The sequence below is a fragment of the Anthonomus grandis genome, chromosome 7 (genome assembly GCF_022605725.1).
Source record: "Anthonomus grandis grandis chromosome 7, icAntGran1.3, whole genome shotgun sequence".
Lineage (NCBI taxonomy): Eukaryota > Metazoa > Arthropoda > Insecta > Coleoptera > Curculionidae > Anthonomus > Anthonomus grandis.
The window spans coordinates 265,215-290,338 of NC_065552.1; the positions used below are offsets into that span (position 1 = coordinate 265,215).

Genomic DNA, 25,124 nt, shown 5'->3' on the forward strand with positions numbered 1-25,124 from the left:
GAGATTTTCATCATTTTAAGGTTATATTGCCCTAAACTGAGAGTGACAGTGTCAACCTTGAAAACTTGGATTGAGAACTTAAGGAGCCCTTAGGAAATGTTTAACTCTTGGGATTCTTTGAATGTGTTGAAATTTTTTCCACTTTAGAACAACATGCTAGTATGAGCCAATACTGACGTTGCTCAAGTGAATATTTCGGTTGTCTTCTATTACTTACTACTGATATAGTATTGAAACGGACCTAACCTAAAAGAGCGGTAGTCGATTGATTTTTCGCCATAATCGTGACAAAACACAAAGAACTAAACGGGGGCAAGGAGAAATAACTCCTCGAACGAAACTTACCTGCTTCGGCGAAATCCATCATCGAAAAACCTTTTTAGATAAGCACGGCAACCAAACAAATATTCAAGGTCTTACGACACCACCAAAACATCACACAAAACCAACACGGGATTTTTTATATTTGGGGTGCGCGTTCACGGTTCCTAGATTGGGGTGACCCCGCGAGCCGTCTTTTGTCCACCCGCGGACTTTAACGCTTTTCCCGTTGAATTTCGCGAGAAAATCGACAAATAAATACCCGTGGGAAATAACACATCGATGGAAAAAAATGACGATTTTCAATTCAATATGGCCGATATATAAAATTCGCTCTTTGGTAGGTTTTGTTGACCCTGGTCTACTGGCGCGACGCGATTGGTCGACGTATGGCGCTCTCGCCATCCCATTGGTCCGCTCAAGGTTACGGCCAAAAATTTAAGGGGACCACATTGGTCGACGATACGATCGACTTTTGACGCGTGTCACGTGGTGCTTTAATGGAACAGTCAGGGGATTGTCATGTGACATACGTCACGAATCAGTCCGATCAGGTGCGGTATATTAAAACGACCACGAATATTTTGATAATGTTGGAAAAGTAAAAGTCGTTTTTTTTTTTTTAATATTTCGGGTTTATTCATCCTTTGTTGCGTCGTTCCTTATTATTACATACGAAGGGAAACATTATTATTTCTAAATGATTTGCCCACGATCGTCGTTTGTGTATGATTGGCAATGCACGTTTTAGGAAGCCCCAATGCTATTATTATTTTAAGCGATTAAATTTTATGTTGGCTTCCTCCTTTTTACTTTAAATATTTAGTTGTGGTGTTCACGTGCACGTTATCAATCAGTACCGGTGTTGCCACGGTTGTTTTTAAGATGTACTATTTTTTCTTCAAGATGTACTAGAAAGGTCTAAGATGTACAAAATCAAAAAATATATGCGGTGTAAAGGCCTAAACTTTGAAATCCTGTATGCCAGGTACCCTTCACAGTTATAAAGATACAATTATAACCTAAAAGTGAACACATGATTTATTTTTAAAGAGTGAACATTAAAAAGAAATTAAAATAATTGTACTTAGAACTTTTGGAACATTAGTAGTTTTAAAGATATTTGCATTTTCGTGTTTTGCGACGTCCCTGTACATTATTAGAAAATGAAACCTCGTCTATACGATCCCAAATTCTGTTTTACAACATATACTAAAATTTCAGCATTCCAGTTATAGCACAAGTATTTAAAAAATGCGCTTTTCTCAAACAATTCAATTTTCTCCGTTTTTTTTCGTTAAACGTCACCACAAGGGTGGAATAATCCAATATGGCCGCCAACAGCAGGTAACTCGGTATGTTTTTTTTTGGAAGGGTGTCACAGTTTCGTTAAATTTTCAATGAAAATTATCCGGCAGCTGTCAATTAAAGGTACCATCTAATTAGAAAAACTCTGAGCTTTCCGAATATGTGCATATCAATTGGGGAAATTGTGTCTTGTGGCCAGGAAAATTCGGCAAAGTTTTGACGTCTTCGATAAATTCCGTATTTTCAGCACATTTCAAAATCAAACAGGGAGGCTCAAAAATAAATTGACACGTTTTATTCATTTAAAAATAATGGAATTTATACATTTCTGTTCGAATCGAATTTAAAATCTGTATTTAAGTTAATACCTAATGGTGAGTTGCAAAAATTATGCAAACAAAAAAGGACGGTTTTCCAAACATTCTTAGTTATAAATGTACAACGTGGGACGTTAGATTATATTTGAAATATTTCAAGATCAACGTGGTTTTGTCCCAATACTGTACAGAATTCAGTACAATTTCAATAATAATGACAGCTTTGTTATATAGTACATATTGTGATTTCATCCCTTATAGCCCCTAGATTATCCCTTGATGATAAACTAACATTTCAAAACGTTGTATGTCAATAAACCTTACATACAACTATTTTATCATTTTAATTCTGTAAATCAACATTCTACATACATAAGGCAACACTGTAAAAACATCACTATAATCGTGACAGCAGCCACTTCCGACTAAACGTCAATGTCAAAACTGGATCAATTTGTCCCCTAACCTAACTTTTCGTTGCCCCATTGTTACCAGAAAATAAAAACTAAAAAAATGTATCCTCCTGCTAGCGGTACGGGCGTTTACTCATACTGTTCCCCAAAAGTAATCCGTTTGCTACGTAAAGGATGCACAAACAGACCGTTTTATCACATCGTTGTTGCTGTGGTAATTATTAATTCCTAAAAGCCGTAATTATTTTTCTTAAAAATCAAATCAAAACCTGCTTTATCATCATAAAATGTGAAGTTTTTGTAGACAAAGCTTCTTACTAGATCCATTGAATTACTTCAATCCCTTTTAGAACAGAGCTCATCAAAGTAGACCAGTAATTGAACAAGTGGGAACATATGATCCCATGGTCAATCAGTACAATGAAAAGTTAGTGGCGCTGAACTATGAAAGAATCAGATTTTGGATCGGTAATGGTACCGAGGTGTCCAGACCAGTGGCTCAGCTGTTAGGGCTCTCCGGGTTTTATCCCATTCATCCCACTAGTTACATGACCGCCTGGAGGAACAGGGAAAAAATGGAGAAGGAAGTCAAACAACAGGCCGAGGAGGGTGAAGGGGAAAAAGACAAAAATAGCATTAGCCAGTAAATAGTTTATTTATAATTAGTAATTTGTATATAAATGTTTTATTTTTTAATAAATAATTAGGGATACTTTCATAGAAGTTTCATGGAAAATCCATCATCTAAAATGTAAAGAGATATATAACTTGAAATAAAAGAGGGTTTAATGCAACAGTACCATTTGCGGTAATACACATTCAACATCATACAAACTAACTGCAGTTCTATCTTCTTGTTGGGCATGTAAACATGCTCTGGAGGCAGCTTCAATTACCATTGTCTTTCCTAACTCAATTATAAGTTCCACTGCATCATCGGAAATCTTGTTTTTTGGGTTATTGAATTTCGATCTTAGGATCTCTTTTATTATGTCCTAATTTGTATTTTATGAATTAAAAAGGTAATTGGATGTTACTAATACTTACATGGCGAAAGGAATTTGATTTTATGTTCTTGCAGAGAGCTGTGGGTTCATTTGACATTGTAATGGTACTTTCTAGATAATACAGAAGAGGTTTGGATATTTTTTTTATGCAAAAAGAAATCAGAAAAAACCTAAATTTCTACAGCAGTCTCTTACAACATTTGGCGCTTTAAGCTGGGGCTGAAGGCAAACAATCCATTTTGTGTGACAGTAATTGTACAATTCTTTTCAATAGCAAATGGCTTTGATTGCAAATAAATTTAAAACTTACAGAATTATAAACAGTATATTAACCTATAAATCTTATAGGTTAAAATACGGCGTCACTAACGTAGGCGTTATTTGATTTTCCACTGGACTCTTGCGAGTTTAAGTTGTATGTACTTAAAGCGATTTAAGGCACAGATTGCGCAACATTATACGACTTTCGACGCAACATGAAGCATATTTTTTCTCTTTAAATTATTTTAAAAAAGTAAGATTATTTTTAATAATTAGCGGAGTAAATTCGCCGGCAAAAGACGCTTCTTTTTGTTGTTTTTTTTTTAAGGTAGAACCAAACGAGACTTATATAACGTTATACAGAATTATGTTGGGCAACTGAAATGCACATTCACAACATCCTAGGTTGGGGCTGACTCTTTTTATAGCCAAAAATGTGTAAAAAAATACTAAATCAAAAAATCTTACTTTTTACCATATAACTTGCAATAATTTCAAAAGTATTCCAAGTATTTAAATACATATATTTTTGTTTGTTGGAAAGAAGACACTCTAGCGGTTGTAACAGTGTATCACAAGTCTCAAAGATCATTTTTATTTTTTGAGTAAACTAGATAAGAATGTCGTTAATCATTATTTGTGCATTGCTTTTTTCAGCAATCGAAAAACTTTTTTATTTTTGAAAATTTTACTATACATCCTGCGGGTAAAGTAAAGTAAAATGTTTGTGTAAGCTTTCTAAAAAGAATGCAGGTTGTTAAAACTAATAGTTTACGTAATAATTAAAGTTAAAAACAAGCCGCGCCGACTCCTCGCCTCAATAGAGGAACCGCGATATAGCGAATACGAACAGACGTAACAAGAAATATTTTGTAGCTAGTAGATACTATTGACTATTGACTTATTGAAGGGAACGTTTAGCGTATTTATTTACTGAATTCGAGTTTATGCAAAAATTATTTTTGTGCCAAAAATTGTCTGTGAAGTAAGTATACATAAAATACCAATAAAACATTCCTGTTAAATTCTCTTACCAGATATTTTGTAGAAAACGGATCAATATTATTAAATGACGATGAAACATTTATCATAGCCGGAGGGTTTGAAAATCCAAAAGATACGTTTTTTTTGACTAAATCCGATAATCCCAAAAATGTATTGTCTCTAAATAGCAATCAAGAGGAAGCCGACACCCGAATTATTCTTCACGTTTTAGCAGATGTTGAGCACAGCAACTCAATCATTGTGAAATCAGTGGACACGGACGTCTTTCTTTTACTTCTCCATTATTATAGTACGACTGAAAAATTATGTCAATGTTCGTTATATATACAATTAGGACATAGTAAAAATATACGTTATATTCCCATACATAATATAGCAAAGAAATTGGGGCCCCTCGTTTGTAAAAATCTTCTGGCCATCCATTGTTTGACAGGATGCGATACTACCAGCGCATTTTACAAAATAGGCAAAAAGACAGCTTTTGACATGTTCTTAAAAAACATTAATCTTCTATCAGAATTAGGGAATCTTCCTAATTTAAGCGAAGAAGAAGCCATTGAACTGAGTACCAGATATGTATATACTTTGTACAAAAATAAAAATAAGGACATTAATAATCTAAATGAATTGCAATGCTTTTTGACGTCCACAACCAATCGCACTGCAGCAGAACTTCCCCCTACAGAGGAGTCTTTTAAACAGCACCTTAAAAGGTAATTTTATATAATAATAATAATAATAATAATAATAATAATAATAAGCCTTTATTTCCAACAGGCAACTTGCCCAATAACAGGAAACAGTTGCAAAACAATGAAAAATATAGTTAAAAAAAAACACACACACAAACAAACCTAAAAGAATGAAAAGAAAAGAAAAAGAGTAAAGTAAAGTCACATTCTCAAAAGTTATCCAAAAAATTAGAACAAATAACTATTAATATGATATAAAAACCCAATTATAAAAGTTTAACAAGATAATCACACATTCAACAAAATTAAATTAAATTAACTGCAATATACCTACTAACTATAACTTAAACACATGGGCCCTAATCCCAAGAGTAATGATCCACCAAGATATCGATAATCACATGAACCGGAGAGAAATTTATATCGCACATGTGACAGATCCGATTAAATATAGCGCATATTGTATATAGTGGCGATTTCAACAGGATGTTAGTATGAGGCCTTGGCAGAAAGAATGTTAGGGGATGTCTAGCATTAAGCCTAGGCAGCATGAAACGTACACCAGAAAGAAGTACAGGACTCTCAATGAATCCATTCAGTAACCCATGCAGGAATTTTACAGAGAAGATCATTCTTCTGAGATGTAATGGACGTAGATTGAAGCGTTCCAATAGTTGCCGATGATCAAACCCTCTTACCGGATATATGCCATCCTGCCTGAAGGCCAAAAACTTAGCAAATATACGCTGAACAGATTCAAGGAGACCTGATAGAGCGGGTTCCATATAATGCAGCCAAACTCCAGTTTTAATCTCACAAAGCAACAGAAAAGCAGTTTTAATGTAGACTCCAAAGTAAAACTCTGAGAACTTCTAATTATGAACCCAAGCCTTCTCAGGGCTGACTTGACTATGTTATTGAAGTGTGGAACGAATGTAAATTCAGAGTCAAAGGTTATACCAAGATCAGTAATTTGCTCTAATCTACTCAAAATAGTATCATTAATAAAGTAATTAAAATTTAAGGGTGTTTTTGATCTAGAGTAACTGACCACACTACACTTAGCCGCATTCAAGTCTAAACTGTTAACAGCGCACCATACCTCCAATGTATTTAGACAGTTCTGAAGAAAAACACAATCCTCCAAACCATATACATTAAAATATAGCTTCAAATCATCGGCAAAAGCCAGCCTATGACAAGTGAGTGACCCAATTAAGTCATTTTTAAAAAAACTAAACAGGTTACTTACTTACACTAACTATACTTATTATGTATATACTTTCATATTTGCACATAAATATTTTAAAAGTTATATTTTAGGTGTATGTATATATCAATTAAAAATTTGGTACTCTAGCCATCAAGGGAAGCAAAATTTGGAAGATCCCAGTAAGTACGGCTGGATATTAGAGGACAATTTTTGGACACCTGTTTTATCAATCGAAGATCCTGTGCCAGATAATTTAAGAAAGCTTTTGTCTATTCGTTGCTCAGATAAAAACTGCAATAACAGCAGGTGTATTTGTGTTACTCAGGGATTAAAATGCTGTGCTGAGTGCAAATGTAAATCTTGCTCGAACACAATAATTATAAGTGAAGATACAGATTCGGAATCTGACTTATATTAAATGCAAGGTAACCTAAAAAAAATCTTAAGAAAAAAATTATAAGTAAAAATATTTTATTGTTTTTAGGCACTTTTGAAAGAAAAATATTCTACACTTATATTATATTTCTTATGTAGTAATTAGTTAATAATAATAATTTATGTTCTTCCACTAAGACTATTAAAATGAAAAATACGTTCCACAAGGAGAACGTTTTTATTTCTAGTTAAACATCGCATCGCCTTGTCGTATTATTGTTGCTCGTCCCGAGATGCAGTCGCGCTCCACTCGGTCGGCCGCGCCTTATTTGAAATTCAAAATTTAAATATCTCAAAAAGTATAGAGCATAATTTGGTAATTTTTTTTCTAAAAACTTTTTTGGATACGTGACTACATTTCATTCGCTGAAAGTATATAAAAATTCCTTAAAACCAAAAAATAAAAAGATAAATACCACATTTCTTAGTTATTTTCACAAAAAATAGAGATGATCTTAAATACACTATTGGAACGGTAAAAGTGTATTCTTTTCAATTAAAAAAAAAATATTTCAATACTTGGAACACGTGTAAAGATATTGCAAGTTATATGTTAAAAAGTAAGTTTTTATAAATCCGTCATCTTTTACGAATTTTTTGTTATAAAATGAGTCAGCCCCAACTGAGGATGTCGTGAATTGACATTTTTGATGACCAATAAAATACTGGATAATGCTACATAGGTCACTTTTGGTTCTACGCTCAAACAATTTTTTGAAACATTTCACCGGCGTTTTTACTCCGCTAAATCTTTTAAGCCATTACTTATGTAAGCTATGTTGCTAACTTTAGTCAAATTGGCTTTTATTATGGAAATGTTTGTCATAAATATACAAAATAGATTGTTGAAAAATAATGCAGAGGAATTAAATTAGAATTTTTATTTTTTGAAGTGTTGGTAATGCTGCAAATCAGAAGTCTAATGGAAAGTCAAATTATGCATCGGGAGCATTTATCTCAGCAATTTTTATTGTGTCAACGGTTTGTGTGAACATTGCAATTTCTATTATAACAGTTACGTGAAATTTGGTAAAATTATTTAAATGTAATTGAAAATAATGTGAAGTCTATTGATATTTGCTGAAAATATTTATTATGCAAAAAAAGCTTGAACTAGGAAAGGATACCCCAAAGACATTTAATAAACCCAATTTTGTGAATGTTGGTAAAAAAATAGACAATACTATAAAAAATTTTCTAGATATCAGGTCAAATTTCCTATTGCACTGAAAAAAAACTGTAGTACTAAGAAAAAACTCCATAGATCAACAATAAATTAACCAATTTTTGATGAGTTGGGAGCTCCGTGTCTAAGGAAAAAAGGGAAATTTCTTGTCCCATTAGCAATACCGCAGATAAATCACAAGTCTAGTAGAGTGTCGAATTATTTGTTGCAAGCAACTTATCGTAGCAATTTTTATTGCGTCAATGAGTTTGCGCGCAGCAGTTTTTGCCATGAGATTGTTATGAAAATTAGTAAATTAATTAATTCAAATAAGTTTAAAAACAATCTGAAGTAAAAAATTCCCTAGATATTTCGTGAAATTGTATGTACAAAAAAAACCTATTACTAGGAAATAATTTCCTATAAATAGCTTGTCATTGCTGCAATCAAAAGTACCATAGAGACATTTAATTACGTAATTTAGTGTTAAGAACCCTAGAGCCAAGCGTGAAGAAAAAATATATATTTTTACTCTTCGTATTGGGAATAGTGTAAATAGGTAAAGCACAAATCTAATGGAAAGTCAATTAGCAATTTATCGCAGCGGAGTTTTTGTTGCATTAACAATTTAAATTACCATCAGTTTAGCTTAAAAAATAATTTTAGCAGTTTCATGTAAAAAACCATAGTAACCCTCACTCTTTTCCTTTACTTTACTTTACTCCATTAATTGTTTTTTTTTAGGGAATAATTGACAAAAAAGGAAATACAAATAAACGATTTTCAGAGAAAAATCTCATTTTTTCAAATATATTGTATTTATTACAATAGAACTTAAAGCTAATACAATACAAATAAAGGGCTGACATCAATAATAATAATAATAATAATAATAATAGAATACAAAATACAAAAAAAAGTGTTAAAACCTCGCCTTTACGACTGTAAGTTTTTTTTAATTTATAATAATAATAGTAATAATACGAACTAATCGATAAGATGTAGTGAGTTATAATAGAAAAAATCAAAATTCGTGCTAACTTTAATCTCACGATTCAATAATAAATCGGCTATTCGCACGACCAAAAACAAACAAAACACTAAAAGCAAAAAAATTATTGCACAAACAAAAATAATAATAAAATGTTAATTAATTATTGAGGAATGATCGTAGTAGAAAAGTATTAACAATTAATAAATATAGACTCTTATTTTTAGTACACATGCACACACCTAATAATGGTTGTTTTTCTTTTATCCTCTTAACGTTGCAAAATGTTATCAGTCGGTATATTAACTGGCCTCGCCCTGTAAAAAGAACATTTGTTATTTAGGTCTAGTGCGGTGCTTCTAATACCATTTATTAGCTATATATATTAAATTCTTAAAAAAAAAGTTTTTTATTTTTTGTAAACAGACTCTAAATTATTCGTTCTACGTAATCTCCAGTCATATGTATACACATACAATCCCTCTTTATTAAATAAAAGGCTTTGAAAAATATTTGGTTTCAACCTGAAATGCTCATGAATGCAAAAATGAACATGGATTTACAAAAACTTGAAACTACATAATTACGACAATAGGTTAATATTATTATTAACAATTTATTAGATTAATATTTTTTAAATAAATTTAGTGGATGATCACCGAAATACCTTTAGTTACCTATTGATTGTGATACCCATTGTGAAGTTTGTGTATGGCTTTTAAAGATTTCTTAGTGTTTTTTAATCAATACTTTACTAATTTTTTATTTTAAGCCTGATGATGCTCTAGCTAGAGTGAAACACGCGTAGCCTGCAATTATATGTTGTGAAACTGTGACTTTATGTTTTCGTCAATTTTTGTGTTGGTCTCTTCGAGAATAATGAAAGAGATTTTTTGCATTTACAAACATATAAACAAACACACTGCAAACTTACATTTTGGTAGACGAGTCGCGTGGCCTCCTTATTTTTAACTTGTTCTAATCGCAATTGCTCTTTCAACCGATCTACCTCCTAAAAAAACCGTGCAGTAAATTAAAAAAAAAACGAGCGGTCCTACCTAAAACGGTAAAATGCTATAACATACTTCCGACAGTTTTTCTATCGTAGCGGTCGATTCCGACAGTACCGCTTTGCTCTCCGGTCGGTTCAGTTGCAGTTGTCGTTCTGAGAGCAGTCGGGACTTTTCCGATTGTTCTTGAGTCAGTTGCTCCTCTAACGATGACACTTTTATTTGGAGCTGAAACGGAATTCGTCGTATTAGAGGATCAGGTTTATGTGAGAAGTTTATTAGTTAGTTTGTATAGAACATGACAAGGTTAATGGATTCGGGATTATTACACATTTCAGTACATTTTTATGAAAGTTTAAACTAAAAGTTCCTGTGAGATAATATAGACACAACCATAACAGAAATTCTAATTCAGAACTCTTCTGGCAAAAAAAACGTAATGTCTGGTCGATTCTAGTATAATTTTATTACTATCTACAGTGTGTCCCACTTAAGGGTTAGCCACCCCTCTAAAATTTTTGTTTCTTAACCAATTTTCAAAAACTTTTTTTTGTTGGATAGATGGTCAAAAATGGCACTTATGAGCCAAGTTCGACATTTAGAGAAAGCAGGTCATGGCCTACTGTATTCAAGTTTGAAGTGCGAAAAATCGAGAAGTAGTATTAGCGATATTTATTTTTGAAAAATGGAACTGGATTATTGTTCAGGATCACTTAAAACATAAGTGTATTAAATTTGGTTATGATAGTATGTAGGGTGTTGAAATAAATTGGAGTAAAATTTTTAAAAGGCGCAATAACATTCTTAATCAAATACGAATATTTTTTAAATTTTTGGCTAATTGGCATACGTCTTGAGAACACAAAGGTTGGAAATATCCTTCAATAAACAATAATCGATCATATTATCATACTATTTTGGGCTTCACAATAATACAACTTCATTTATAAATTTTTTAGTTTTATTTCATTGTTAGGTTGCAATTCACACTTCACTAGTTACTTAATAATGTAATGTAGGCTAAGCAGCAAAAACTGAAAATAATTACCTTAAGGAATTACCTAATACCAAAGATAATAATACTACTAGTATTTTATCTTTGTTATAACTCAAATTTAAAAATGAATGCCACAAAACTAAATATTAGTTCCTTCAATATGTCCTCCATTAATTCTTATACATTTTTCTATGCGTCTTCTGTTGTTAACTACCACCCTTCTTAAGTGTACCCTGCTTATTTCATTACATTCTTGTCTAATGCGCTCACAAAGATCATGTAGAGTTTGCGGTCTTGATTTGTACAATTTGTTTTTAAGGGTTCCCCAAAGAAAAAAATCTAAGGGAGAAAGGTCGGGGGGAACGTGCTGGCCACTGAATTAATTAGCTGTTTCGTTCTATCCATCGATTCGGATGTTTCTGATTTAGCCAATTCCGCACTACCACTTCATTGTGGATAGGCGCACCGTCAAATTGTATGTGTAAGTTTCTTGTTTCGGCTAACGACAAATCATCGATTACGTCACTAAAAACACCTTCCAGGAATCGAAGAAAATTAGGTCCATTTAGATTTTCATTAAAGAAAAACGGCCCGATTATACGTTCATTCAAGATACCGCACCATACGTTAATTTTCTGCGAATACTGCCTTTTACATTGTATCACCCAATGGGGATTTACGTTACTCCACATTTTAATATTCTGAGATGACACAATGCCGTTTGTAGTAAATGTTACCTCATCGGTGTATAAAATATTTTTCAAAAATGTAGGGTTAGCCAAATACTCGCCTTGTAACCATAAACAATATTCCATCCTGCGTTCTTTATCCCCGTGTTCCAAAGTGTGAAGAAATATAGGCTTGAAAGGCTTCTTGTTATTTTTCTTTAAACACCTCCATATGCAATTTTTGGAAATATTTAAGTTGGCACTAGCAACTCTAATGCTAGATTGCGGATTAGCATTAAAGTATTCAAGAATTATTTGGTTATTATTATTTGCTCGATTACGATGTAAATGAGGACGTACTCCGCCTACTGAACCAGACTGATCAAACCCGTAGTTTATTCTGGCTGATGTTGAATGGTGGATGTTTTTACCAGGATGTCTCCTGTTAAATTCAGCTGCAGCTTCACGAAATGTTCTAACTCCATCGCTAACTAGCCGCACTACTTCAACTCTTTCGTTTAAATTATAATCACCCATAATTGTTCGACAAGGAGTCAAAATGAACTAAATGCATGAAAACTTTGACAAACTGTCAGGAACATTTTCTTTCATAGCATACTTGGGTAAAATTCCCACAAAATAATTTTTAACCAGACACAATCATATCTTTGGAATTTAACAAGCAAACTCATGAAAAAACAAACAAATTGAGCCCAAAATAGTATGATAATATGATCGATTGTTGTTTATTGGAGGATATTTCCAACCTTTGTGTTCTCAAGACGTATGACAATTAGCCAAAAATTTAAAAAAATATTTGTATTTGATTAAGAATGTTAATGCTCCTTTTAAAATTTTGACTCCAATTTATTGCAACACTCTGTATACTATCTATTGTCCTGAACAATAATCCAGTACCATTTTTCAAAAATTAATATCGCTAATACTACTTCTCGATTTTTCGCACTTCAAACTTGAATACAGTAGGCCATGACCTGCTTTCTCTAAATGTTGAACTTGGCTCATAAGTGCCATTTTTGACCATCTATCCAACAAAAAAAAGTTTTTGAAAATTGGTTAAGAAACAAAAATTTTAGAGGGGTGGCTAACCCTTAAGTGGGACACACTGTATATTAAAATTCTATTTATAAATCTGTAAAAAAAGGTGCAAAATCACCTTATGAATACTAAGAAATCTTGTAAAGGTTATTTAGTTAAATGTAAGGTTCAAAAAAACATATAGGGGTATGTATCCGGCTTTTGACCACTACAGTTAGATTCTAGTATAGTTTTATACCGATTTGTACTAAAAATGTATTTAAAAAAATGTAGAAAAAAACGACTTATGGGTGGCCAAAGGTCTCGCATCACTAAGAATTCTTTAAGGGACCTAGTTTGATAATTTGAATAAAATAATACAAATGTACAGGGTGGCCGTTTCATTAGGGGTCTATACCATTTCTCAGAATCCACAGAGTGTGAAAAAAATTCTTACAGAAGTGTTTTCATTTTAAGCGAGTTATATTCCCACCTTTTTCCTCAGATCATAAATAAATGTAGTCCCTGCTACTTGGCTAAAGGCCACAAGTTTTAAAGTCCTCGTTTTTTTTTGACGTAGGTGACCCGTACCATCCCCACCATACCTAAAATCATTCTTGTTTCTTGTGTCAACAAATTCTAAATTTTCGTAAGTGCTTAAGTGATTTAAAAAGTGGAAAAATAATGATAATAATAAAAATAATAAACATTTTGTCCTTTTTTTACCTTCGAGTATAAAAATAGAATTTTTTTCAGATGCCACCCCGGATGCCTGGGGCATTTTCTATAGAGGAAAGCTCAAAGGGTTTTGGAGCCTCAAGGAAAGACTTGAAATCATACATTTCTTGGAACTAATGAGCACTTTTATTGGGTTAAAATATTTTGCCAAAAATATCTCTTTTGTAATATTCTTTTGCGTATAGATAACACCACTGCAATTTCCTACATAAATCGAATGGGGGGAATTCAATATAAAAAATTTAATAAACTTGCTAGAGAAATTTGACATTTGCCTCCTATATCAGTTCCCAAGAAAACAAAGAGGCAGATTATCAGTCAAGGGTAGGTCGAGCTGAGGTAGAATGGTCTCTTAACCCAAAAGCCATCTTGCAAATTTCAAATAAATTTGGATTACCAGATTTTGATTTATTTGCTAGCCGTAAAAATGTCACGTTTTAGTTCTTTCTACAAAACATAGCAGCACAACAGTAGACACGACAAATCGCAGACAAAAAACTGTAAAGAAGCGTGAAGCCATTGCAGCATATAATGCAGGAAAGTCATCGGTCGATATATTTGATCAAATGACAGCTTATCAGACGCCTTTACGTAGAACCTTTAAGTGGTACCGTAGGCGTGGAGATTATCCTGAATACTGCGATGGTCAATGCATGGATTATGTATAACGAAAGCGTGGATGCCACAATTCCCTTACTTCAGTTTCGAAAAGCTGTTACATATAAGTTATGTGAAGCGCAGGATCCTTTAGAGCAACCGGATGCAGATATTACTCCATAAAGAAAACGCCAAAAACACGAAATGATCAAAAGTGACTATAAGAAACGAAGACCTTGCAGTAAATGCTATGAAAAACTAAGAACCAAAAAAGGATGAAAAGAGGCACGAAAACTCACTAGAGTACGTCTTTATTGTAAAGGTTGCGATGGTAAACCGTTTTTCTGCTTGGACTGCTTCAATAAAGTTCATAGATATGAAAATCGATAAATAGGATTTTTTTTTATTACGCTTGTTCATACATTATTATGTAAACTACTGGTTTTTGTTTAAGGTTATTTAAAAAATAAACAATATATTATGTAAAATATTCTTATTTCTCAAACCTACCATATCTAGAAATAAAATATGCAAAATAATAAAAATCATCTCGAGTTCGGCATTTTTAAATTTTAAAAAAACTAATATGTTCCAACTATCGTCAGACGCCAACTCGGTCTATTACCAGCCCTAAACCAATGTAAAATAAAACAGTTGGCGAAAGAGGATTGAATATTTAGCTCGATCCTATAGACCGCATTGGCGAGGGTGGCAAAATTTCTTTTCGGTCTTATAGACCATGGTGGCGAATAAAACTAATTCGTTTTTGGTCTTATAGACCGAGTTGACAGCGAACGTGTTAAAGTCGGTTCAGCACTTTTTGAACACCCTGTATTGATGAAGCTCAAATAATTTAAAACGAAAACATTTCTGTAAATTTTTTTTTAACACACTAGTGATTCCGAGAATAAGCCTTTACCTTGGCTCCTAATAAAATGGCCACCCTGTACAGTCATTCGTAGTTTATAGCACTACATAGCTTGATTGCAGTGCGATTTTGCTTAAATTTGTATTAAAAATTCATTAACAAAAAAAAAATATACAAAAACACTTGGTTTAATGCATAATTTTAACGAAAAAAAGTACTGTGATGTGTACCCTCTGGCCATACAAAGGTCTAATTTAATGTAAAACATTTAAAAAAAAATATGTAGCATTACGCCCTATGTCTTTGGCCACGCATAATTCGATTTCAGTACAATTTTTTTAAAATTTGTGCATTTCTTTATATTAATTTTTAGTAAATTTCTCGCAGATTTCAGCAAAATTTTTTTTACAGACTTGTACTAAAAATTCATATAAGAAAATTTACAAAAAGCGTGATTAAGAAGTCTTCTAGGCATAGTATAGTTTAATTTTTTTTTTCTAAATGTACAAGCGGTGGCATAGGTTTTGACCACGCACAAGTATATTTCAGTAAAATGTTTTTATATTTGTACAAAAAATTAAAACAAAAAAATTTATAAAAAACGACTATTATAGCATTCTTAAGAAGTTTTTCAAGGACTGTCAGTTTATGGTACAATATTAAAAAAAATACTTGTGGTGACTAGTCTCTGTCCACGCAAGTCCATTTCCGTCAAATTTAGTTAAAATTTGTGCCTAATATCGATATTAAAATATTGTACAAAAAACGTCTGATGTTTTGCCCAAGTTCTTGCATTACTAAGAAATCTTTTAAGGGTCGTTTAGTTTGATGTACAATATTTTAGAAAACTGTACACTGGTGCGAAGACTTTGGCCATGCACAAATCTGTTTTAGTAAAAAAATTTACAAAAAAAGACTTTTACGTTATATAGAATCATTTAGAAGTTTTTTGAGTAAATTTCAGTACAATTTAATACAAATTTTTAAATAAAATCCGTATAAAAAACGCCTTATGCTCTATCGAAGGCCTCGGACACTGAAAAGTGAGATCTCTCAAGTTAAATAAAGTTCATAATGAAAGAAAAAAATCACATCATATTAAAGTGCGCGGCCAAAAGAATCCTATATCGCATTTATATGTCTCCCCGACGTTTCTACATAAAAATCATCAGGAATGTTTTCCAATATTTTTTAATAATTTGTTGATGTAGCTTATTTTCAATATTCTCAACATGATGATGCGCTTGGGCATTTAGGAATTATTCCTTTTTTATCCAATTTTGCGTGTAATTAAAAAAAATTATCATGTCTTTATTATTTATTTTCTTAGTATTGCTTCATTGATATAATTTTTCAAACTATCAGGTCGTTTATTAAATAAGTAGTTTATAGAACTAATTTAATCCATAAAGTGACGATTTCTTTAAACTGTATGAACGAAAAGAAGTTTCTCCCATTATTTATTAATAAATAAACACCACAAAAGCGTATATACCACGTACAAAATAAATCGTACCTCCGCGATGATTTTCGGCAGAGACTGTTCGATGCAACGATAAGCGAACTCGACCCCATTGGAATCTGAGCGATTCATTCCGTACAACTTGAACAATTTTTACATGTTAACGGCGATTAATCATTGAAATCGTTGACGATCTTACCTGAGAAAAGTGACTCTTCAACTCTTGGATTTCGGAGTCTTTTTCCGCCAGGCGTCCCCTCAAAGTCCGCTCCTCTTGCTGTATATAAGACTCCAAGTTGGTTAACATCCCTTCCTAAATCAGAAAATTCAATTATAATGTGCTAATAGTAGTTCATTATTTGTAGATGTAGATAAAACATTTAAAACTAGGTGAATTAATTTCAAATTAAATCATTAGAGGGAAAAGTGGCCTGGTTTAAATAGAAGTTTAATTGTTTTTTTCGCTTCACTCTGTGCGAGTTTAAGAGGGACATTCCTAGGTCCAATTCCTTTGATTATATCAAGTTAAAATACCAGGAAAAAACTAAACTATTATGGCCAAGGGGCTTAGATAGTTTGGTGTTTATTTGACCAATGAGGAAATAAAAAATAATAAGGAAAATAAAATTATAAGAGAATATCTATGCGTCCTATACCAGAATAGTCCGATTTCGCTCTAATGTCCACGAATTTGTCGAGAAAAGTTAAATTTTTCATATTCTCAGGCATTTCTCTTTTAGTTAATAAGACTAATAAACAGTGTTGCTAGATGTACGATAATTATCGATTTCGTACGATAAAAACAATGCTTGTACGATGTACGATAGTACTTATGCGATAATCCCACTTTGTACGATAATTTTGACTAAATTTTATTGTTTTTTTTTTTAATTCCAAAGAATAATTAAACCCTACTTCATACAATAGTAATATTTTATTTAGTCACTAACATACTATAAAATTAAGTAGGAATTTATAAGTGTTCTGTGCATTAATAAGTGTTTGTGGTCGCCTATCTAATGGATGGCACATATTACGAAATGTATGAACGGCTATGGGCGGCGCGGCGCCGTACACAATCGCGTATCGGGGATTCCCCGTTCTTATTTTTCGTCGTAAATTACTTACAGATTACAGTTTACCTACATCTTTCACACGTGATTGTGGTAATTATGAGCGGTGTTGATTTTGTGTTTGTCGTTGATTTGATCTAAAACTAGTGTAAAAAAAAATAAGAAGTAACCATGTCTGATTCCGAATCTGAACGTGAAAGTAGAAGTTCAACTCCTGAATATAAAAAGTTGAAACGCGGCGAATGTTCCCAAAAGTTTAAGCACCGAAAACAAAAATACCAAGTGGAGTGGGAATAAGCCTCGAGGTTTAAATGTTGGCTTATTAAAAGTAATGGTAAATTATTATCAATAATTAAGTTTTTTCCCTTTATCTCATATATTTAAATTGCACTTTCAGATGAAAACGCTAGGTGCCGTCCTTGTAATTTAGAGCTTACTGCAGAACTAACCGTTATTAAAAATCATGCTAAATCATCAAAGCATGTTCAGAACGTAAAAGCTCTTCCAAAGATGACAATAACCTCTTTGTTTAATAAACCTGAGAGTTCTTTGCAAACTCAGAGCAAAGTGGCCGAAATTAAAATAACAGGATTTTTGACAGAGCACAATATCTCTTTTAATTCAGCTGATCATTTAACAAAATCTAATTAAAAGTTGCTTTCCTGACTCAAAAATTTCCCAGGGAATGTCACAAGGAAGATTTAAAGCGACTCAAAATTCTAATATTTAAATAATCTCTTATTTAAAGGGTTCCAAATTCGGTCTGATTATTGATGAATCTACTGACATTTCATCAGTTAAAACTTTATGTATATGCGTAAGATTTTTCCATCCTAAAATCTGTAAAGTTGATACTCTTTTCTGAAAACTTTTGCAAATTTTCTCTGGGGATGAACCTGAGAGAGCGGATCAAGGTGCTACTAGCCAGAGGCTATATGAGGAAATAATAACACTCCTATCGCAAAGTGGTATTCCTCTTAAAAATATTATTGGTTTTGCATCGGACGACTGTAATACCATGTTTGGTAGTAAAAACTCTGTGGCAAGTAAATTAGCTAACGATATCCCGGGATTAATGCTTCAGAAATGTGTATGCCATTCTTTGCATTTATATGCGCAAGTGAAGCGTGTAAAAATTTACCCCGAATGTGTGAAGACTTGGCCAGAAAATTTACGGTTTTTTTTAAAACAGCGCTAAGCGCTAGGCAATGTTCAGAAAATTTCAGGACTTTTGTAATACTGAATCACACAAGATACTTAGACCAGCCCAAACTCGTTGGTTGTCATTACTGCAGGTGGTTAAGCGGATCCTAGAACAGTGGGAACCTTTAAAATTGTTTTTCACTTCAAATTACCTGAAACATCGTCTTATATCCAGCAAGGAAATAAATATTGCCCTTAATAAATTCAAGATAATAATATTTTATATTTTTTGGAATGGGTTCTACCTAAATTTGTCGACCTTAACAAATATTTTCAGAGTGAAAAAGTGGTAATTTTAAATTTACACAGTAAAATGGTTATGTGTTACAAAGATTTTTTTATCAGCTTTTATGGAACAAAACTATATCAATAAAACAGACATTGGTAAAATTGACCCAACTGATGATGCACATTTCGTTCGAATAACAAATATGTATTTGGGTATTGGGATTCTTCAGAATATAGATTCTTTAGAGGAACCTGCTAAAATTGATTTTCTTCAACGCTGTCGTAATTTTTTAATAACTGCTTGTCTAGAAATAAAATAAACGGTATAATTTCGAAGATCCTGTGCTAAGTAATTTGCCCATCTTAACTTTAGATAGTATCAAAAAGGGCAATGAGACCACACTTTTACCGCTGATGAAATCTTTACCTCAAATTTGTGAACTTCAAAACACACGTCAACTACAAAAAATTGATGACCAGTGGAGAAAATTACAAATTTACGAAGATCTACCAGAATCCACGGAAGTTGATGAGTTTTTTTATAAACTAAGTCAGGTAAAAGACTTTAGTGGAGAATTCATATTCCCCGATTTGTTCAAGTTTGCACTAAATGTGCTGTCACTACCACATTCAAGTGCCAAATGTGAAAGGCAATTTTCAAAGGTGAATTTAATAAAAACTAAGGCAAGAAATAGAATAATAACGGATACGTTAAATGGTTATATTATGTTATCTTCCCAGAATAATCATCTAGAACAAAACTGTTTTAGATTTAATCCTAGTGAAAAAATGTTGAAAGTAAGACGTCAGCCACACTTTATCAGAATAAAGCTGCGACAAAAGAGAAAGAAACTAACGCAGTATCTGAAGACGATGACATAATTTGTGATGAATGTTAACCATATTTTAATTCAAATTTTGTAATAATTAGAAAATAAATACATTTAAGAATATTTTCAGAATTTTTTCCCCTAAAACTTTCGAAGGTATAAATATCGACGTTCAGTACGATAATTTTAAACAGGTTATGCGATTATTCTCTTTATGACATCTAGCAACGCTGCTAATAAATTAAATAAATTTCATTTTCATGTAATAAGACAACCTCTCAGGGTTAAGAGCTTTTCCAAGGAGACAATTTTTTAGGCCGGCGATGTACGTTAAGCTTATGCAGCACCTTTCAGTTATTATGTGTAATTGAACTTCTTTTCTCTGTCAACTGCCCCTCTCTCACTTGGTTTCGACGCTGCCTGTAGTTTTTCCAATTACTTTCAGGGTTTTTTGTGTTATATTTACATAGATTTACTTTTAAGAGAAATAAAGTACTTGCTAGTATTTAAGACTCAAGACCTTTTTCTGTTGTGTTTTAAATGAAGCATGTTAATAAATTAAAAAAAAAATAAGTACAATGCATTCTACACTAAAGTCTTCAAAGTATTGAAATAAAGAAATATTGCAAGCATCTTAGTTTTAAGTTGTTATAAATAATTATTTTTTATTCAACGGTTATATTTTATATTTGTGATCTACCTTAATATAAGCCTTCTACTGAAAACCTGGATCATACTGGAATTCGAATTAAATTTCCTACATTTGAGGGACATTTTTTAAAGTAATTTACAGGACAACAATATGTGAACCGTTAAAAAATTCCTACTCTGTTAAAAATAATAAGAGACTTAAAATTTAAAAAAAGATTTCAGGGAATAACAAATTAATACTTTTTGAAAAATACTGTTAATACCATTGGATATGTATTATTGCATGACTTTAATATTAACAAATTCGTTAAAGGTAACAAATTATGCTTTAGAAAAAGTCATTCCAGTAAGATTGCATTACAATTTACAGTGGCCAAGTTGATAAAACAAGGTTTAGGAGGTTGGAACAATATATTTTTTTTTACTATTTTTGAATCTTCGAAGAAAAACGCTCCAAATTCCCAAACATAGAACTGAATTCTTTAAACGATCATAAAAAAAAACCGATACACATGCAAGTACATAGATTACTTGTACATGTGCTGTACAACCCGTGTTCCTAAATAAACTATTTTCTAAAAAACGTAATATTATGTATTTACAATAAGGTCCATACCAAAATCAAAAGGGACAATATGTGCATTTTACAATGAACTAGCGAGTGGCTATGAAGCTGGGCAAAAAGAAAAACAAAAGAATCCAAAGACGAGCACGGAGAGTAGATAACAGGCGAGTGAGAATTCAATTTTAATGTAAATATTTGCAATTAGCAAGATCAGGTGTGCAGAACATTAATTAAAACAAAAATACCATTTTATAAAATACGGTCACATTAGGTTACCACAATTTGCGTGTTTAAGAGATATTTTTTTAAGTTTATAATAAATTTTTTAGGCGAACATTCCTTTATATAAATAGGTAGTTCATTCCACATCTGAATGCCCATATATAAAAAAGATTTTTTAAAGGTTGCTGTTCTATGTAAAGGAATTCTAAGGAATTGGGGATTTCTTGTATTATAAGGAATATCTTGATTAAAAAATAAATTTCTTAAATTTTCAGGCTGTCCGGTTTTCATTATTTTATAAATTAAATTAAACATATGGACTTTCCTTCTATTGCTCATATTCAGAATTAAATTAGAATTTAAATATGGAGTTATGCGGTTTCTATAGGCAATATTAAATGAATATCTCATGCAACTATTCTGAAGTTTTTGTATTTTGTTCGATAAGTATTTAGTTAAAGAATCGCCGTATACAATATCCCCATAGTCAAGTAATGAAAGAACTAGTGTATCACACAGCCAATATTTTATTTTTGAAGGCAACATTTTCTTATACTGATAAAGGCCCTTTAATCTGATGTAGGCGGCTTGAAGTTTGACTTTAATATGGAAAGTAAAGTTAAGATTTGAATCAATAACTACACCTAAATTACGTTTTTCAGTTACAACTGGAACAGACTCGCCTTTAACAACTACTTTAAATCTGTTTGAAACCTCTTGCAGCTGACTCTTGTTATGTGTTACAAATATTACACACGATTTTGATACGTTAAGTTTTAAGTTATGATTCTCAGTAAACACGGCCAAGCTCTGTAGATCAGTATTTATTTTATTTTGCGCCTCATGCAGACCTGGAGTATCAAAAGCAATATATACCTGGGAATCGTCAGCATACTGTTGGAGTTTTGAATTTTGAAGACACTTTTCCATATCAGCCACATAGAGAGAAAAAAGCAACGGTCCTAATATGGATCCTTGTGGAACACCCATGGTAAGAAGCAAGAAGTTGGAGAACTCATAATTTGACTTTTTGATTACGCAGTGAGACCGACCCTCAAGATAAGATTGGAAAAATATAATGGCATTTGTAGACAACCCAAAATAGTGTAATTTAGCTACTAATAATTGAGTTGGGTAAATAAAAAACATTTATTATTATCATTATATTCCTGACAAATCTCCAAAAATAAAAGTTACTGGGCTCAATGAAATTCACTGGTTATACAAGATGGTACACGTTAGTAAAGAAACCAATTTGAAAATGACGCTATCCGTAGGAGAGTTGCACTTGCACTTAAATAAATACACCTACCGTTTCATCGATGACCGTTTTATACTTCAGCACCTCTGCTTGTAATTTGACCACTTCGGCACCCTCCCCGCTCGATTTGCCCTTCTGTAAAGTGTCGATGTGCTGTCTGATGCCCTTTTCCACCTCCACAAGCCACTCGCCTCCAAGGGAATCGGCGCCGAGGGCCTCCACTTCCGGAAACAGTCGCTGTAGGAACTGCTTGTGCGCGGTCTGTTCCCTTAACCGGATTTCCTATCAATTGAAATGAAAATCATCAAAGATTAAGGTTCGGTTAAACGAAATGGAAAGTGAAGGTACGAACACTTACGGCCGACTCCTTATTTTTCCTGCTTTCCGCCTCGTTTAGGGCTTCCATCACTTTCCAGTTCTTTTTGCGTAATTCCTTTAAAGTGTAATGGGTTAGTAACTTAATATTGTACAGGTTATTAATAAGAATAGATTAAAAAAGTTGCCTATACGCTTACGTTGTTTTTGTTTTTTTGCTCCTCCAGTTCGGTCTTCAACTGCTCGCACTGTTGTCTCGTGTTCGTGATTTCCTCGCGGTGTTGTCGTTCCGCCTCCAGCAGGTTTCGATTGGCCGCCGACAGATCGTTTTTGACCGAGGACAGTTCGTTGTCGAGGTTGAGCAGTTTGATCTTGTGCTCCTTTGATTCCTCCAAGGAGCCGTTCAGTTTTTTGTCGTTTTCTTCGCGGAGCGACACGTTTTCCGCATTCAACTGTGCAATAACAGAAATTTTATTAACATTCTCTACGCTCGTTCGTTCACTCTATCTTTGTCTTACTTGCGCGATAACCTCGTTAAGTCGTTGCTCCTCCTGCACCATCGTTTGCAGCTTCTCGGCTAGTTGGCGGGTCTCTTCTTGTTCACTCAAAGCGAACGACTGATTACGCTGAAAAATTCAAGGTTCCGAGTCAGTTAGAAAAAGAGCGAAATTATGCGCGTCTTACTTGTACTTCCTCCTGCATGGTTTGCAACTGTACGAGGCAATTGTTCAGGGTCAGGTCCTGTTCCTGGCGTTCCTGCGTAAGTCGGTGCAGTTCGTTGGTCAGGTGGGCGTTTTCGGATTTTATCGTGTGTAGGACGGCGTCGGTCTTTGAGAAAATAAAATTTTTAGTAATTAAAGTAAGAATAATAATGTAACAAATTAAATTATCGATGCGATGGTATCAAAATAATTATTATAACTTTAAAATTGATTCCTAGACGTGACTTTTTATTGAAACTTCATTGGAAAGATAAGGTTTTAACATGTTGTAACATATGTTTACCTCAAATTCCTCATAGTCTGATACATTTTTACTAAAGTATTATACATCAAATTATAGGCAATTAAATTATTTAACACAGTGATTTCAAAACATTTTTTTGTAAATCAAAATTTGGTTCCCAAGTAAGTCGTTTTGGTTCTTGGGTTAGTTTCACAATTTTACCTCGCTTCTATCTCAAATGACTCAAAGTCTGATAAATTTATATCAAAACAATAAAACTATTTATATAGTGATACCTATATTATATATATATTGATACCTATATATATTATATATGATTTAAATATATATTTATTGTATTCTAAATAAACCCCAAATACCAAATTCCAACAGAATCGGACCAATAGTAAAAAAGTTACGGTAGTTACGTGACCTAGGCTGAAACTCAAATGTCAGTTATCTGTCATAATTTATTAGTTGTTTCCTAAATAAACCATAAATACCAAATTCAGAGAGAAGTTCCCATAAGGGTCTATTTATTGAAATAAAATCCGGCTGCGTCAACAAGCAAAACATGCGTTATTGGTGTGGTGCAAATCCACGTGAGCTTCACCAGAAGCCACTTAATTGTGAGCGAGATACTGTCTGGTGTGCGATGTCGGTAATGGGAATAATTGAACCTTCTTTTTTTGGAGAAAACGAACGCGCAGTTACAGTGAATGGAGCTCGTTACAGGAACATGATCGAGGAATTTTTTCTTCCAAGACTCGAAGAAATGAACGTTAGGAACATGTGGTTTCAGCAAGATGGAGCCACAGCACACACAGCACGAGACTCAATGAATTTGTTGCGACAACATTTCCCCGACCGCCTTATCTCTTTCAAAGGCGATCTTCAATGGCCGGCACGCTCTACAGATTTGACTCCATGCAATTTCTTTTTATGGGGTTATTTGAAATCTCTGGTTTATGTCGATCGACCACGGACCATAGCACACCTCAAGATCAATTTTCGCGACACAATTGCCAACATACCGATTGATATGCTGCAAAGAGTGGATACGAATTTCAAAAATCGACTTTATCAGTGTATGCGCAATAGAGGTCGCCATTTATCCGATGTCATTTTCAAGACTGTATGAAAAAAAAAATTGGGATATTGTATTGTCAAATAAAAAAAAATTAAAAGAATTATTGAAGTACTTTTGTTTTTATTGACCTTTCAAATAAGTAAGTTTCTCTGGTGCACCCTGTATTTCCCAGACCGGTGGATAGGGAGGCGAGGATCGATGGAACGGCCAGCACGGTCTCCCGATCTGACGCCAT

The 25,124-nt window shown here is 33.0% G+C and overlaps 3 protein-coding genes across 8 annotated transcripts in view; 1 reads left to right on the forward strand and 2 right to left on the reverse strand.

The window, feature by feature from the left end:
* The window catches only part of LOC126738915 (nuclear receptor coactivator 3), a 139,879-nt gene extending 139,234 nt beyond the window's left edge, over positions 1–645 (reverse strand). The window contains exon 1 of the mRNA XM_050444398.1: positions 346–645. The gene's annotated coding sequence lies outside the window, so the exon portion shown is untranslated. The remainder of the gene's footprint in view (positions 1–345) is intronic.
* A 1,733-nt stretch (positions 646–2,378) lies between these two features.
* LOC126738353 (probable 28S ribosomal protein S16, mitochondrial) lies at positions 2,379–3,071 on the forward strand. Its single transcript, XM_050443644.1, has 2 exons — positions 2,379–2,573; positions 2,710–3,071. The coding sequence occupies exons 1-2, from the start codon at positions 2,460–2,462 to the stop codon at positions 3,004–3,006; spliced, it is 411 nt and encodes a 136-aa protein (XP_050299601.1). The 5' UTR covers positions 2,379–2,459; the 3' UTR covers positions 3,007–3,071.
* Positions 3,072–8,931: 5,860 nt separating this feature from the next.
* Positions 8,932–25,124, reverse strand: part of LOC126738355 (ribosome-binding protein 1) — a 29,602-nt gene continuing 13,409 nt past the window's right edge. For 3 of the 6 annotated variants that reach the window (XM_050443645.1, XM_050443650.1, XM_050443646.1), the window contains 10 exons: positions 23,539–23,682; positions 23,373–23,480; positions 23,055–23,306; positions 22,898–22,972; positions 22,591–22,821; positions 16,706–16,819; positions 16,561–16,647; positions 10,214–10,366; positions 10,063–10,140; positions 8,932–9,445 (listed from right to left, as the gene is read on the reverse strand). In XM_050443645.1, the coding sequence (XP_050299602.1) occupies positions 9,431–9,445; positions 10,063–10,140; positions 10,214–10,366; positions 16,561–16,647; positions 16,706–16,819; positions 22,591–22,821; positions 22,898–22,972; positions 23,055–23,306; positions 23,373–23,480; positions 23,539–23,682 (1,257 nt within the window). In that variant the 3' untranslated portion in view covers positions 8,932–9,430. Of the gene's footprint in view, positions 9,446–10,062; positions 10,141–10,186; positions 10,367–16,560; positions 16,648–16,705; positions 16,820–22,590; positions 22,822–22,897; positions 22,973–23,054; positions 23,307–23,372; positions 23,481–23,538; positions 23,683–25,124 lie in introns of all 6 variants that reach the window. The other 3 variants (XR_007661306.1, XM_050443647.1, XM_050443648.1) reach the window with 3 other exon arrangements.